Source organism: Tympanuchus pallidicinctus, unplaced genomic scaffold, assembly GCF_026119805.1.
Source record: "Tympanuchus pallidicinctus isolate F22 unplaced genomic scaffold, pur_lepc_1.0 scaffold16, whole genome shotgun sequence".
Classification (NCBI taxonomy): Eukaryota; Metazoa; Chordata; class Aves; order Galliformes; family Phasianidae; genus Tympanuchus; species Tympanuchus pallidicinctus.
The window spans coordinates 14,661,287-14,678,297 of NW_026294679.1; the positions used below are offsets into that span (position 1 = coordinate 14,661,287).

The 17,011-nt window shown below is 39.8% G+C and overlaps 1 protein-coding gene and 1 long non-coding RNA gene across 5 annotated transcripts in view; one reads left to right on the forward strand and one right to left on the reverse strand.

Annotated features, from left to right (window-relative positions):
- Positions 1-12,386, reverse strand: part of IDE (insulin degrading enzyme) — a 52,827-nt gene extending 40,441 nt beyond the window's left edge. For 2 of the 4 annotated variants that reach the window (XR_008205283.1, XM_052677899.1), the window contains exons 1-4: positions 11,991-12,224; positions 4,410-4,594; positions 2,824-3,031; positions 2,200-2,369 (exon numbers count right to left, since the gene is read on the reverse strand). Coding sequence is in view for 3 of the 4 variants with exons in the window: in XM_052677899.1 (XP_052533859.1) it covers positions 2,200-2,369; positions 2,824-3,031; positions 4,410-4,594; positions 11,991-12,094 (667 nt within the window). In the remaining variant the exon portion in view is untranslated. Of the gene's footprint in view, positions 1-2,199; positions 2,370-2,823; positions 3,032-4,409; positions 4,595-11,990; positions 12,227-12,328 lie in introns of those variants that run through there. The other 2 variants (XM_052677902.1, XM_052677900.1) reach the window with 2 other exon arrangements.
- A 9-nt stretch (positions 12,387-12,395) lies between these two features.
- Positions 12,396-15,196, forward strand: LOC128078069 (uncharacterized). Its single transcript, XR_008205285.1, has 2 exons — positions 12,396-12,596; positions 14,964-15,196. It is a non-coding gene; the product is annotated as an uncharacterized LOC128078069 (long non-coding RNA).
- Positions 15,197-17,011: the final 1,815 nt, after the last annotated feature.

A 17,011-nucleotide genomic window follows, 5' to 3' on the forward strand; every position in this document is an offset into this window, starting at 1 on the left:
TGTCCGGATTGACAGTCAATTTAAGATTACTGTGCATAATGAAGTATATTTGTTCTATATTGTAAAAATTTAATTGTAGAAATTATTGTTGTAAATACTTCCATCCTCTTTGTGTGTAGATTCTCAAGAATCTAAGAATGCTTCAGACTTCATAATTAATATTTTAATTTTAATGGCTATTTCAAAGCAACACAAGTGAGCCCAGGCTTTAATTCAGAAGGAAAAGGCTCTTTTGCACAACTAGAGCAGATTTTACTCCTGCATACACACACCTTTCAGAGGAACCACTGTGTGAAATTACTTAAGGCACAGTGTGACAAAAATTACAGCCTAATATTTTAATTTTAAAAAAAATGATTATTAATTTCATAACAATGTTTTGTTAATTGTGACTGCTCAACTTATCAGATCTTACAGATCTGGACCTAAAGACAACAGAAACACAGAAGTTAGAAGAGTGCCCCTGAATCAATAGAAAGGGCAAATTAAAATAAAAGATCTAAAACTTCAGCTTAATAACTGTTCTATTAAGAGTACTAGCATAAATTAAGAGCCAACAGTCAGAAGACAGCTTGTAGACATAGGAAAATGGACAATACAAAAGTGCCAGGAATTATTGTTATAGGCAGTTACTCAGTGATGGATAAAGAGTATCTGTGGACAAAGGAACAAATAAAGTATTAAGTATTAAGGTACAACTGTTTCTCTGGATAGAAAGAATAACGTAAATTTCACTATCAAAACAGGTTCTGCAGAGATAAGCTGTGATCTAAAGCATCAAACGGGAGCACTCCTATATTCTGCTAGACTGGCTAACAGCTCAGCTCAGCCAACAGGAAACAATAAGGATGTCAACTGCAGTTGTCTGCATCACAGCTGGCAACCCTGAGCAAATAAAAACCAAAGTCAGGCGCTAGCTCTGCTGAGTCAGATTTGCAGGAAGGCTACGCTCTGCTGAATTTGAGCAGACCTCAAGTATTCTCCCCCTGCGCAAACATTTCATTTGTCAGCTAAAAAAATCTTCCTAAACTGTAGAAAAATATTTCTGCAATATCCACTAATATTTCTTGAGAGCTGCGTAGAAATGAAAAATAGTAATCTCTTCAGTAAAAGCAAAAACTTTATTTGCTGATTCAGGAAGGCCAAATTCCACCTCTCTGAGATTAGAGAATATACTTCAGATACTCACCTGCAGTTTCCAAGACTTGCTTTCAAATTCATTTGTTTGGGGAATACAGATTAAACTCCTCCTGTTTAGAACAGCCTCTTCATCAAGTGCAAAAATATTTTCCTCTTTCTTGAGCCAAAGGAAGAAGCCAGTCCTTACAGTTCATTACCTGCTCTCTAACCTCCCTACTGTACGCAATATTTCATCAACTGTTCACTCAGCAAACAGACCCAGCCACAAAATACATTCATGGTTAGATAGTGCAGTGCCCAAATTAATGGCACTAATACTTTGACAGCTTCAAAATAAACTTGCAACTCATGTATAAATTAACTTCAGCAAAACCTCCAATTAAACTTCTGCCAAAGCACATAACAGCTTTGGTTTTAAGCATAACCATGACCTGTTACTTTCATGCTTTTTAAATTGAGGCTTTTTAGCTTTCATTACTGAGCACTCCGTGATTAATAAAGACTGAAAAACACCATCAGCCATAGGATTGGGATTTGTTCAATAATAGTTTACCTTGACATCTGCTGCTGCATTTTATGCTTCAGATTTTCTTTTCATGTTCTTACTCAGTAATTGCCAGGTTACTTTGCTAATCTTTCTGATTTGACCTAGTCACTGTCACCCAGTCTTAACAGAATACTACTTAGCAAAAAGAACGTGACTAGGAATGATTAGAACAGTCCATCCACGTTACCGTGCACAAAGAAACACAGTACCAGATTACGACAAATGGAATCACTGGAAAACAGCATCCATTGCAGTAATTATCAAAATCATAAAGAATGCCTCATCAATATCATGCAAGTCTTGTATCACTCTATTCTGCATGTTTTGTCTAGCTTGGTTTGGTCTACCATGTGGAAAATGCAATAGAGCACTACAATAAACATGCATGGAGCAGAAAAAAATAAAAAAAACAAAATCAGAATTGTTTCATTCCAGTCTTGATCAACTCCATATAATAACACTGCATACACTACACAGAACTCTAATAGAAGAATAATAATTTTCTGACAAACCTGTTCCAAATTTACTGAAGGGATGATTGGGGTTTCCAGTAGCCTTCTCCAATTGAAACAACCTCCAGGCATCATTCATCAGATTCTTTTCATGCTCAGAATCAACAGCATTCACTTCTCTATCTTTGCAGCTTTCATCAAACAAAGGGCACAGGAAAAACTGGGCAAATCTAAACAGAAAATTTTCAGATCAACTTTCCATTACATTTATTAATAGTATGAAGTATCCCTCCTGAAAATAACTGATTACTTTCCAGTGCAGAATTCACAAATTCCACAACAGCTTTAACACCGATTCATTAGTTCTCAATTTCTTTACCTATAAATACAGACTACAACATACTCACACCACAAAGAATCAATCTTGTGTCACAAATAATACACAGAAAACTTCTACTGTATAGAAGTTTAGCTGCAAGAAGTTCTTAATCTTGTGAATCAAATCAATTTTGTCATACACAGGAAACAAGGAACAAACTTTGAGAGCAAAGAGCTCAGCCTTTATAAGTATGAACAACTTGATCACCCTTGAACCCTTTCTTTAATAACATAGTGAAAAAACATGAGGAAGAACTCTTAAGCCATTTGAAATAGCAGCAATAATTTAAACAGAAGTGTGTTTACCTGTCTAGTGCACCTTCTAGATGTTCGTGTGACACATCGAAGTAATAGTTTGTATGCTCTCCGCTGGTGAAAGCATTGGAGCTCCCTGCATGCTCACTGAGAAATTGACTATATTCATTCTCTTTTGGGTATTTCTTGGTTCCCAGAAACAGCATATGCTCACAAAAATGACTAAGTCCAGCAATGTTGGGCGGATCAGACAAAGACCCTGCAGGAGGAAAAATGTCATAAAATCACTGACAAAAAGTAATGATCAAATCTCAAGTCTTTTGAAGTTCTTTATATCACAGTATGTTGTCCAAGCCAATTATACAAATTCTGTAGTTATAAGTAGACACTTGGCAGCTAACAGTCAACTAAAATCAGTCTTAAAAAAAAAAAAAAAAAAAAAAAGGAAATTTAAAATGAGTAACTGAACCAATTACTGCCTCAAACTGCCTTCCCAGATCAGCCTGCATTGATTGCTTTTCAGACAAATAAGATTTAAATTGAAGTTCATGATTCATAATCTGTATAGACCTGGCAGATCACAATGTTCTGTCTTCTATAGTTTGATTTTAATAACTGCATTGCATTAAAAGGCAGCAATTGACAGCCACAATTAAGGAGGTGTTTCCCCTGTGGTTTACAGGATGAGTAATAACCTGTGATTAATTGCCAGGACACAAGCAGCTATTGGAAGTCAGTGAGGAGGTGAGAAGGCAGACACTTTAGAAAACAACAAAGGCTTCCTGGAACGTAAGGCAGAAACATGACGTTCGAATCTGGCAGTTCTGCTTTGGACCTTACAACAGTGAGCAATGGGAGAATATAGGTGGAGGTAACAGACATTTCCTCCAGCACACGTGCAGGAACAGGACATACGTTGGTTACTACTGTCAGAGTATCCAAGAAAACCAGATTTGGGATCCTCTGAACCAGATAATGATTTGTACCAGAAGCTTACAAAGTTACTCTACTACTTGTGTCCCAACATCAATGGCACAAAGAGCTCCCAACTATATATACTGCAAGAGGATGAGTAAAGATGCTCGGGTAATGTGTGCATGCATCACACTTTGGAAGTGAGAAACTGTCACTTTGAGAAATACCTCCACTAAAAGAAAAGGCTTCCACAGCTTCAAGATGCCGCCTTCCCTTTCTATGCCTTGTATTCCTGTTTGCAACTTAAGCATCACTGCAGCTAGGGTGTGCCTCCCCACCTCCTCCAGCACTACAGCACCTTCTCACCTCAACTCATCAACAATTTCACCAAAAAAAAAGTCTGACGTGACAGATGGAGCCATCTGAAATAATTGTACTCACACCCGCCCCTTTCCTGCTTACAAAAGAGCTTTCATAACATGAAACTTACTCATTAAAAGACATATTTCTACACTTGAGTAAACACAGTTTACCAAGAGAATTTAATTAGCCCTCATAATTTTCAACTTAGTACACCAAAGAATTAAGCTCTAAATTTCAGTAGAAGACCAGGCTAGCAACTAGATATTACTCCTGCCAGTTTATTTGCAATTAACATACCAAAATTTAAAGAATTTTAATGACATAATAATTGTTTAATGAACACAAATTGCATTAAATACCTATGTGCACATCGAGTGCTGCTGAAGACTTATCCGTGGTCGGGTCACTGATGAGAAGTGCTTTAATGCCATTTGCCAATTCCAGTCCACGATATTCTCGTTTATCTTCAGGTGATTTGATAATTTCATTTGTTATTCTCTTAATAGCAGGATTGTTCATTTTGTTATTTGTCTCCTTCTGAAGACTTAAGGAAAATAAAAGAGAAATCACTTACTGTTTTTACGTAAGAGCTGTTCACAGATTAACAGTTATGTTAGAGAATAAGCTGAGGGTGATAGAGACAGCAAGGAATTTAGTTCTGCACAACACTCATATACCATAGCCCAAATCCTGAGAGATTCCTGCCAAAAAAGTAAAATAAAAAAATAGGCTGAGCAATGCAAAAAAAAAAAAAATGCTGATCACATAATTGAATGTTCACAGTTTCACTAACAGTAATTAGAAAATAACTTAGCAAAGTAATAACATGTCCCTGTTCAACTACGATAAGAATGAAATAAATCCTACGTTGCTATCTTGAATATACTTCCAGGCTTTGGGAAAGTATTTTCACTGAAGCTTCTGAACTGGTCGTTATATTCTGTATGCTGTAACTTCACAGTCTCAGGTTTAAAACAAACACCACGGCAACTGGGTTTGTACAGTCCGATGTGAGAGGGTAACATCATTCACACAATTGCCAGAAACATACAAACAGAAGAATCACCATGATCAAAGACTGCCTCATATGTATAAATTCTACTATTTTACAGATGGAAGGTGGATCATTATAAAGCAAAGCAGCAGAGTAGGCATTTGATCTTAGAAAAAAATTTGGAAGAAGTAAAGACTATCTGGAATTTTCAAGTAGACTGAAAGAAAGCACAATTACCAACAAGAATTATAATCCAAGTAAAAAAAATCTGGAGTTTAGAAAGCATCAAGGAATAGTCAGAATTTGAACACTGCCAAGCCAGAGCCAATAATAAACAATACAGAATAGCACCTGTAAATGTGCTGCAAGGTGCATTTCAGAAGTAAATACTTCCATTACTAACCATACTTTTTTTTTTTTTTTTTTAAGCTCAGTCAAATGTAATAACTATTTCCCCACTTGGATGCTGAAATTAAATGTCTACACTCTAATTTACATCTCTCATATATTTACTGGCTTAACCTTATATGCAGAGTGCACCTATCATTCACAATCACAGTGTACTCCAAGCACAGAGACTTGTTTGTTTGCATCAACAACGTGTTGTGGAATAAAAATGTCTCTTCATTTAAAGTTCAAAGTATGAAGTAGAAAAACTCTACTGTAAGTGTGTATCTAAGCATAAAGGAAGAAATGATACTACCTTTCATAGACAAAGTAACTAAGTTGTTCTTAATTCCATTTCACTGTCTCTTCCACATGGTTCTATTGGACTGACAAGTGTAAGCATTCAGGAGAACAAAGCCATTTCTGTATTTCCTGATTTCACCTCTACTAATGCACAACTATCAGTCGGCTTTCAGTTAAAGCCTTCTGCCTCATTAACATACAGAAGATGAAGGTACACTATAAAATTTCAAATCTGGGAGGTTTCATATGCTACACAATTTCCTCATCACGTGGTAACTCCTTATTTCTCTACCTCCTCATTGAGTCACAGAATGTTGATTGTTCACACGACTCATCATTCCAATGTGATTCATCAAATTACACAGCTTCCGTGAAACCTCACAGTTTTCAACTGATGTCTTGTGAAGCTGCACACCTCCACCTCATTTTATCATCATTCCCTTCTTGTTCCTCCTTCACAGCTATCTCTAGTTTAGCTGCCAAATTTCAGAACAGGAAATCTACCATTCTCAAAAGATCAAATGATTAAGCCTTCCAACTAAGGTCTTAATTCTGTCTCTCTTTATTGATTGTTATTTTCATGAGCATTGTGAATGTAAGATTCTCCCCCAGCTCCATGAGGGTTCATATAATTAAGCCAGAATTACTTCCTTGAAAGCTACATAAACTGTGCTAGCAGAAGCAAGAGAGCAAGAGCAGATGAACCACACAACATATTTGAAAGGCAGCATGACAAAAGAAAACAAAACACACAGGTCCAATACTTTCTAGTTAAAGCACTATTCCTTTTGGTGGTATGCAATTATAACACAATAGTTAGAAAAGAAAATGCAATTTAAGACAGAATATTTTTACAGAGGCATTTTCTTAAGCGAACTGTAAGCTCCATTCATTCGCAACTGCTTTTTGATAAAAGAAAAATAAGTAACAAACTTTTTTATTTCTAGTTTATTTGAGAAGTAGTCTAATTCCTTAAGCTATGCTGAGGGCCTGTTCTAAAGTACTGGCGCTATATCTACTTTGCTATGCTATCATCACAGCCAGCACTGGATGCTGACATCCAGTAGGAAAGAAATTTATCCACAAACTAGATGCCTTCCTATTCAGTGACTGGGATATCTTTAACATTCTTCCCTCCCATCAAAATGACTTCACTTGTACAAGAAAAGTCCAAGGCAGTTTGCAGTAAAGTGATATTCTATTATTTAATGTCCAGCTTTGTAACAAGTTGTAGGCAGGCAGTCCCTCAAAACCAGTGAGGCTTCCTGGGGAAGCCAGCTTCCACCTGCAGAGTACAGGAGTGGGATTAAGTGATACGTGAGTCTTCCTACTTATTTTAGTCTAAGTTATTTTAGTAAACTTGTTGTAATTAAAAATCAACTACCGCAGTCATGCCTAAGTTTAGTGTTTGAACAATTAAAGACCATATTTGAAAACCAATTAACAGAAACTCCTGAGAGATGCCTTCATTGCATGAATGTAACTAGCTAATAAAAATATGACCCTGAAAGCACAAACTCCAAAGCACTTTTCAAGATTTGTGGTTACAACAGGCTGCACAAGTTGAACTCAAATGTTGATAAGTAAGTCTGACCAGACAAATGGCTATAAACACTCATCAGCTTGAAGTAACCAGCTGGAGGACGACCAACATCTCTGCAGATTTCCATGCCTATTTTCAACATATATCAGTTGTCTTAAAACTTGGGATTCCCTGAAGCTTTCATACAACTGAACCTGAATTTCTTTTATGCATATCTGTGGGAGCATATCTGTTTCAAGATCCATATTTTATTTGCATGCCCGCCTGTATTTTAGTTTTCTTTTAAATTCCAAATTTCACTGCCTACCACTTACCAGAGGGAAACCTTTCTCCAGTCCAAACTTCCTTGTTCTGTCTTGTAAGGGATCTAGCACTGACACAAGCAGCCTGTATTACCTACTAATCCTTGTGGTTCACAGTCCTTAGTAACTTAGACAAAAACTTCTTCAGCTGGCAATGCCTGGAGCAAAAGAAGAGCTGTGTGCTTCATCAGGAGGCCTGGGGCTGCAGAACTACAGCCAAGAGAACTCACAGTAAGTTTTCTCTCCTTTCCTGCAGTGAATTATTATCACTGAGTGAAGCACTGTGGAGGATTCCATGAACTTCCTTAGCTACAAACTAGTGGCTCTGCAGTTATAAAATAAATCTCCATTCTTTCACATCTTTAACCCTCATCTCCTTTAAGTCTGCCATTCCTCACAGCAGCAGCAGCATTTGACAGCATTGTGACATCTTTATGAGCGTAACAGTGACATTAGCAATAAACCAACCTGTAACTGACCAGCTCTCTCAGCTTATTGATTCACTTGTACACCACAATTAAAAGTTTATTTTTTAAACTAAAGTGTATTCAGAACAGTTGTTTTCCTAAAATCAGGCTGCTGTTTTTATTAAGGCATATAGACACTTCCATATACACCATCAATATATCACAAATTTGAACAGAAAGCAAGTAATCTCAACAAGCATAATTAAATTTTCCCAGGCAACTAATGCCATAAAGGATGCTTAAGAGTAATCATCATAAACCATTCAGGTTACGTGGTTCAAAAGTAGCCTAACTTAGTAAGTATTCTTCTACACACAGAGAGATTAAAACAGTTTATGTGATTCAAAATACATAACCCACTGCAGCAATCTGCTGTGAATTTACTTGTCAAGAAGCTACAGAATGTATCTCAGATTCCAACACGTTCCTGATGCTGATCTGAATAAATGTGATTGCATACACAGACTGACTAAGGAGATAAACCATGACTTAATCAGTGCTCCCAAGTTATTAAAAACAACTAATCGTGCCAAATCAGGCAAGTTTGAGGACGATGAATATTTATAAGGCTTTGTCATGTAGTTCATTTTGAAGAAATTCTGAAGTCTAACTACAAGAAAGCATTTTCAGAACCTTAGCCTCCAGCTTTCTGCCAGGTCTGGAACCCACAGAAAACTCCCTCTTAATGATAGCGGCCAGGGCAGATGCTGCCTTCCTTGCTCTCCTTCTCAGAAGGGTCCATATCTTCTGCAGCTTCTATGTTACATCCATAAGGCTCAGTCTGCTACAGATTTCATTGCCAGGTGGCTGTAAAACTGGGCATGATTACCAGCAGCATTAATGAGATGACAGCACATTGGGAACTTGGCAAAACCAAGGACCATGGTAGTTTCACCTGTACAATTCAGGCCTGAACAGCAAAACATCATGTTTTCAGCAGCCTTGGCTTGGTGAAACAGGATGGGATCAAGATACCAAAGCTAACTCAGTGCCTTAAAATTATATTCCTTTGCTTGAACATTTTATAGTTTCCAAAGGTTAAAAAAAGAAAAAAAAAAAAAAGAAAAAGGCAGAACGTTATACAGCAGACACAGCAGTAAAGGATAACCATTTTTTTCCTCAACTTCTAAATCACTTTAGCTTACATTCTCTCTCTTTAAAAATTCCCTGCAAAGAATTCATTAAACATCTTCCAGGATAAAAAATATTTTATCCAGGTTCAAATGAAACAATCATTTCCCCAGTATTTGTTGCTTCAATTAGGCAATATCAAATTCTAATGCTTGAACAATACAGTGGGTGGGGGTTTTTTTGTTTGTTTGTTGTTTTTTGGTTTTTTGGTTTTTTTTAACATTTAAGCAAAATTATCTGGGGTTTTGGTCTTCAGACAATTATAACGATACAGATTCTTCAGAATGACTTCCTAAGTCTGGCACAGTATTTTACACTGCATCGTTATATGCATCAGCCTCAAATCACATGCTAAGAACAAGACTGATAACAGTTTCCATGTCATATGCTTATGTACTTGAAAAGTGTATTTTACTTTCTTCAGAAACATTCACATGAATTCATTTCATTGTGCTATGCATCAAATCCCCACAAGCCAGCAGGATTCCCCTTCACCCTTCCTCCCTTCCTGACATTTCCCACCATTCCAGGGCATGATCCACAGCTACAGGGCAGCAGCAGTGCCAGCACAGCCCTGCATGTGCCAGGAGAGACTGCTGTGCTTTATTCGAGAATGGATTGGGATGTGTACTTCATACATTTTGTCAGCAACTAACACATCAGATTGTCCAAGACTGTCTGTAAAGCCAACTCACCTAACACTTTATGCAACCATCTGTCTCAAACCCTCAAACTTAAAAACTTGTGAGGTCTGAAAAAAAAAAATATATATATATATATATATAATATAAAAAAAGACTAAAACTTTCCTTACACTGCACAACAGAAGTGCATTGAAAGATATGAGAACTGGCAAGAAAAACTGATCTAGCAACAAAACCACAAAGAACTTTGGGATTTGGTATCATGAACAGCACTGTAATCCCCTGTTAAAAACAACTGCTTATTTAACACTAGAGCTTTGACAGAACCAACAGAGCTATAACAATGAGCAGTGTCCTGTGGTGTTTCAGCAAAGGAATTCCAGATTGTTTACCTATTTTTGTTCTAATTTTTATGATTTTAGACAATTCAGTTCAAGTTCTACTGCTAACACCCTGAATAAATCTTCAACTTAGAGCAATTTTTTCCATTTCAATCTTTCAGACAAGATACAGTTCTGATTCATTCTAAAAACAACTTGCAGAAGGTCAGGCCTTCTAAATAGAGAGCTACAGTGAATCAACTTTTGAACAAGCCTCAACAAAAATCACCTGACCCAAAATATACAGCCCTACATCATTGTAGGCATAGTACAATTAAATTAATTCCTCTTCAGATATTCTCATTACAAAGAGTCCTTCTGCTATCTTGCTAGAAAGACCAACATTACGAAAGTACCCAATACAATAGAATTAATATATCACAAAAATCAACCCAATATGACTTCCCAAACGCTCTGATAGTATTTTTAGTAAATGACTTCAGTGAGCAACCCTCACCTGCAGTGACCCCTAACCATGTGCTAACACCTTCCAGTTCACTGAAACGCTAGAAGTAAGGAACTTTTTTCCCTCTTCCCTACTTCTCTGGAGGTAGCAGAGCAGGGAACTACTACTGTGTTCACATGCAATATGAGGTGTATCACTGACACTCTGATAAAGTTCCTGAACCTAGGGACTCTGCCACAGTCTTACACACATGTAAATACACTTGTAAGGACATCCCAACACCAGTATAATTTGCTCTTTAGTTGAGGCTAAAGCAGCTAATTTCAACGTTGTATGCAAGATGAGAAGAGATAAGAAGGTCTAACTTGGAAATTATCCCCGTTACTCAATTATTAAAATATATCTGTTTACCAGAGTCTTAATTTTCACAAGTTCTCCATCTTTAAAAAACAACAAAAAACTACGTGAAGTACTAAGCCTCCTCTGCCCCCTCTCATTTCATTATCATTTATCTAGATCCTAATTCACAATCAAATGGATGATTAATTCATGGTTGTAGGCAGTATGAAAACATAACAGGCCTACTCACACACACCAAAATCCAAATACTCTATACATTCAAACACTCCAAGAGAAGTAATCCAGCAGAAGGACCGACAGCAGCAGCTCAGAGCACACCCTGTGGATTACCTTCACAGCAGCCAACAGACAGGGTACATTCATGCCGTGGTGCACACAGCAATCACAAGCAATAACGGTGCACTCAAAGTTTGCCACACGAGCAGTTGACAGCATGAGTCATCATAAGTCATTTGTTTTCCCAAAGAAAAGAAAAACTACTTTGCCGTCTTACTTTTGTGCCGTTAAATATAGCTTTGGCCATCAGGGTAACGGGCACAGCACCTACAGAAGGAAGAGAACAAAGTTCCCCTCTCCCTCCTGTCAACTTCGGATAACTCGGAGCAATGTTATTTCTGCCCCGTATTGGGATTTTACGCTTTAGGAGAGCAGGGCGAGCTAAGCATCAGAACTCCTTTTTAAAAGGAAAATGAAGGCAAAAAAACGCAACAACAATCAACGACCAGTAAGCCCACCAGGCACGCAAAGGAGTTCTTCACGCAAAGGACGCCCGCCCTGCCGGTACCGGCGGCGCAGAGCAGGGCACACGCAGGCCGCCCGCCCCCCGCTCCCCTTACGGTTTCCCCACGGCCCCGCGTTCCGGGCTGCCCTCGTTCCCCACACAGCCGGGGCCGCCCCGGCCGCACAGCGCGCCTCCGCCCCGGCCCTCACACGACGTGGGGGGTGCAAGCGGATCTCCGGCCCCTCACGACAGCGCCGTTTCCCCTCCGCCCGGTTCCCCCGCCTCACGCGCACGCACCGTACCCGAGAAAGCCGCGCTGAGGGGCGAACTGTGAGGCCGGGGCGGCCCAAGGACGCGCGCAGCCCAGCAGAGCCCGCCTCAGTTCAGGGAGCAGCCGCTGCCGCATATCCCAGCCCGCCGCCCGCGCCCGGCTTCTCCCCGCCGCACGGCCCGGCCCGGTCCCGCTCAGCAGGCGCCGCTCCTCAGCTCAGCTCAGCGCCACGGTCGGCGGCGGCGCCATCTTCTCCGCCCGCCTCCCCTCCCAGCCCGGCCAATCCCTCCCCGGCGCCCTCGGGGTCCCGTCCGCCCTCCTCGCCCGGCGGGCCCGCTTTCACCGCGCCGGGCCTAACGGGGCCCGTACCTGGGGGCACCTCGGGCTGCCTCTGCTGCCGGCGGGGCGGGGGCTGCGGCTGGGGAGGGGGCGGGGGGCCTCTGGGAGGAGGCGGAGGCGGCAGAGGGGGTGGGTGGCTGGGCGGGGAGCCGGGGCCACACTCGCTGTGGCGGGTAGGCCCCCGAGCCGCGCCCGGCGAAGGCAGACGGAGCGAAGGGCAGCGGGAGCGCTCCGCCGCCGCCTTGAGGGACCGCGCGGGGCCCGGCCGTTTCCCTGCTGGCGAAAGCCGAGACAAAAGGTAATTGGATGCCTCTTAATTTGAGTTCGGTGCCGCCCTGAGCGGCTGAGATTTCAGTTCTCGTCGTGGAGCCGGTGTCTGAACCCTCCCTGCCCGCGGGGAGAGGAATTAAGCTTTGGGAGCGATCCTGTAGCAGCCGCGTGGCCTCCGCTCACCGCCCGTGAGCTGCGGGCTGCCTCAGAACGTGCGAGTGCTGGGCTGGATCAGCTGCTGCTGTAACTGTGGGCCTCCGGATTTCTGGGGAGATGTTTCGTTCTTCTGTTGGTATACTTGCCTGTGGGAAGGCGGTGGTTGTGGCTGGCTACTTAAATTCATTTTTAGGAAAAAAACCCTAAAAATATCACCACAACACCTGTTTGTGTTTCTAATAACTTGCTTTCTTCAGATGTAGCTTGTTTCGACTGTCCTATTTCACAAAATTTAAAAATACTGAAAATATCTCAATTTGTTACGTTTGGTGCCCACTTTTAGTCCGTGTCCTTACAGGCGGTAGGTCACAGCTGGAAGCGCTTCTCAGGACCCCGCTGTCCTTCAGAGCCCAGTGACTCAGCTCAGACTATTCCTGTATCCATAGATGGGAGTGAAGATGTATCTGATGGAGCTTTAAACCTGTTGTCTTTGGTCAAATTAGCTGTTTAGAATGGGAGCATGGTACTCCAGATGGTCAACAAAATCTGTCAGGAAGTTTTGGTAGACATTCAGCTGCTGGTTCCCATTGAAGCCTGGGCTGCTATAGAGACGTTCCTATCTGTACCTGGCTTCCTAATTTAAAGTAGTCATGTCTGTATCAAGCACACCCACACTCTGGTCTCAGTTTAGATACAGAACTGTCTCACAAGTTAACTAAACCTGGTTAGAGCAAAGCAATACTCTTTGCCTAAATTAACTGGTTGGATTTAGAATTGTGTGGGAGCCTAGTTTTAACACAACATGGTACATCATGGAAAAAGGAAGTGTCACGTTGTCCTCATAAGATTCTAGTTTGAGGTAATCTGCTTTTATTCCATTTCCTAGTGTATGTAAAAGAGAAGATAAGGACAGAGAGAAAAAGGAAAGGATAAGTGATGAGATCTTTAATCTTAATTCTATCCTATCACCGTTGCCTGTGCATCAGAAAGGGTAATACTGCCGTATTGAGAAGGCGGCAAACTGCCAACTGATTGCCTTTTAGTGATAGATCTGCTTTCTTCCTGAAGCAACCAGGGGATTAAAAAGTTGGGATTTGGAGTAGAAGAAATGCTTCTGCCTCTTTTGCTATTAAAAGTTGTAGATGGGTCGTATCAGCTCTCATGTGAAAGACTCAAAAATGAACAAGCAGTTTTTTGCTTTTTCAGGTCGTAAAGAATTTTCTACCTTAATGCACCCTGTTTTTTTTCAGCTGTTAGTTGCTCTGATAAATACTACCTTTCTCTACAGATCTTGCCTAATCTATGACGTATATATCTAATATATACGTCAACAGTTTAAGAACTAGTTCAGCCCGGTTCTGTGATTAATGGGGTGGTGGGACATATGGACCCATGCCCTGGGAAAAGGAAATGGGAAAAAGGGTAGTGAGATAGGCCTAAAAACAAAACAGTGGCAACAATCTGAGGAGGAAAGCTAATTTACTAAAAACGATATCAGAATGCAAAATAACGCAATATAATACAGTATAATTGGAATTGAAGCTAATAAATCAAGTAAAATGAGAGTGTACAAAAACCAAAGGCTTTACTCTAATGCTGAAAGCAAGATGTCTAGCCGGGCAAAAGAGAGAGACATCTTGTGATCTGCAAACAGTTCTATCTTTCCCTCTGAGTGGAAAACGGAAACAAAACAACGCAAAGCACTCTGTGGTATGTAGTATGTTGTTTTGTTCTCTTCTGAAAGCCAAGTACCTGGAACTACCCATGGACCTGGAGTATTAACCCTTTAACTCCCAATGCACTACATGATGTTATGATGTGGAATACCAATAACCAAAAATCATAAAACCATGGAGCTTACTACATCAGCAGAACTGTGGGATTTTGGGAGTAGTTGCAACTAGAGCGAGGGCTTCTCCTTGTGTATCTGTGATGATGAAAGATCACATCTTCACACGTCAAACACAATGAAGTTCACACCTACTATTCTTTACACCTGTCTTACTGACTCTATTCCCTGTTTAGAGGCCATGCTGTTGCACTGATATTTATTTGGAATGCATATTATTATAATTAACTACTCTCTGTTTCAGTTTATATACTAACCAGAAACCACCTTTATCCAAAATTTGGACATATTTTGCATGTTTTTCAAGAATTTTTAATATAACGCTATTAGCAAAAGTGAAGAACTTTCTCTATTAAACAGCCCAGCTGTTTAGGTTTTTTTTCCTTATAGGACTTTAATTGCTTCAAGGCAGTTGGTGCTGATTTTCTTATCTGCTCTAGAGAAAAAAAAAGTGTTGTCAAAAACGATTAGGACTTAAGATTTGGAGTCACTATGGAAATTGTCAAAAATTCCCATGAAGAAGCCTCATAAAGAAGCAGATCTCTCTTCAGGATATGTGACATGGCTGTACGGTGCAAGAAGAGCAATAATCCTAAAGGTAGTCAGGTTCAAAACTGTCTAGATAAACAGGTATTTTCTATTCCTGTTGAAAACTGAGGGAACAAATGTTAAACTCCAATTACAGTCTTGTCATGTTTCTAATAGAAGCTCATTTTTCCACCTACCTAAAATTCTGGAGTCAAGTAAAATTGCAGTTGGATTTCTGTGGGTTGCTCCAAAAGTAATGCCTCCTATTTACTTCCATGAAAACTACAACAGCTATAAAGAGCACAGTAACACGATACGACAGTGCAAATGCTCAGCTGTAAAACTAGTTTTTTCAACATAGTCACCACCGTTAGTTATGCTTTTTTGTCAGCAATGAGCAAGAGCCCGCATGCTATCCTCATAAAAATCTGTACCAGTGGAGGTGACCACTGCTACCAATGCTAAAGTGCACCACCCACCATCTCGTTGTTTGATCTCTGTACATGTTCAGCAGGTGCTGATGAATGTCAATGGGTGCCATTGTTTCCACATGGAGAAATTCAGTGACACACCCATGCTTCATGCACACTTTTGTCTGACGCCACTGTGTCAAGACTGCCCCTCTGCTGCCATCTGTCACATGGCAACAAAACATAAGGAATGTTGGTGGGAAGGCTCAACCTCTACTTCTATACCACCAACATCTGCTTCTGACACTGTGGGCCAACAGAATAAGAGGCATTACTTGTGGAGCAGCTCTTATGCCTCTGAAGAAATCTGGCCTCAGGCTGAAAAAAATCCCAAAGGTTATGGTTATTTCCACGCTAAAATAAATAGAGATAGCTTCATAACAAGGTGTAGGTGTAAACAGCATTATTGATCACTGCTGGAAGATGTTTAGCCACAACACCTGTGCATGTAACTGTAAATTCCCTAACAGAACCTTTATACATCAGAGAAGTCATGTATAAATGTGATACATTGAACTGCAATTATGTTACCATAATCAAGTACATTTTCTTAGAAAATTGAGATTAGACATACTAAATATCTCCCATATCTTTATTAAAAAAAAATTGTTTTTCTCCAATGGTTTGTTAACAGAAGCATTTAATGCCTGTAATTGTACAGGTATTGTTTAACAGGTATAATTTCGTCTGTTGAGAGACCTATTTTCATATGTTTAGACACTGAAGAAAAGGATTGTCAGTAGTAAGGTCAGACATTTTTATGCCAGTACAATTCAATTTTCTCTGTTAAACTTTCTTAATCTCCCAAACTTCACAGCTAAATAGAATAATTATAGTTGCACAAACAACTGTCAGAAGCTTAATGTTCTATATGAGCTTAATGTTCTATATGACCACTCTTCACCAGTTTCAGCGATACAGGTATGTATAAACATCTTTCTTAGTATATGATACAATTATTTGTATATTCAGGACAGCTTTCCTATTTAAAATAATATTCACTGACTCCTTGACACATTTCTGTTTTTCAACTTGTTTTGTTTCCGGAGTTTTCCTAATAAGTTTTGGTGTAAGTGTAATTTCTTTTTCCCTTTTATTTTTTGTGTTTGTATATATGACAATCTATCTGATGCTCCATAACTTCTTGTTTTATTATTTGTTTCAGACACAGAAGGGAAAAAAAAAGATGTTCTTTACTCTGTGCGACGCAAACCTAAATGCAGTCACTGAGATACAACAGTCTCAGGTAATGGAAAGATACCATAATATTCCTGACGAAGGATGCTTCTCTGTTTTCTGCACTAAGTTTAAAAACAATGAAATAAATAAAATGAATTAATATTTTGAAATAATTTTGAAATATGTATGTGCCAGATCACATACACATGAAAAAGAGACCTTTATTCTGTGTACTTTCTCTGATTATTTGTAACCAATTCT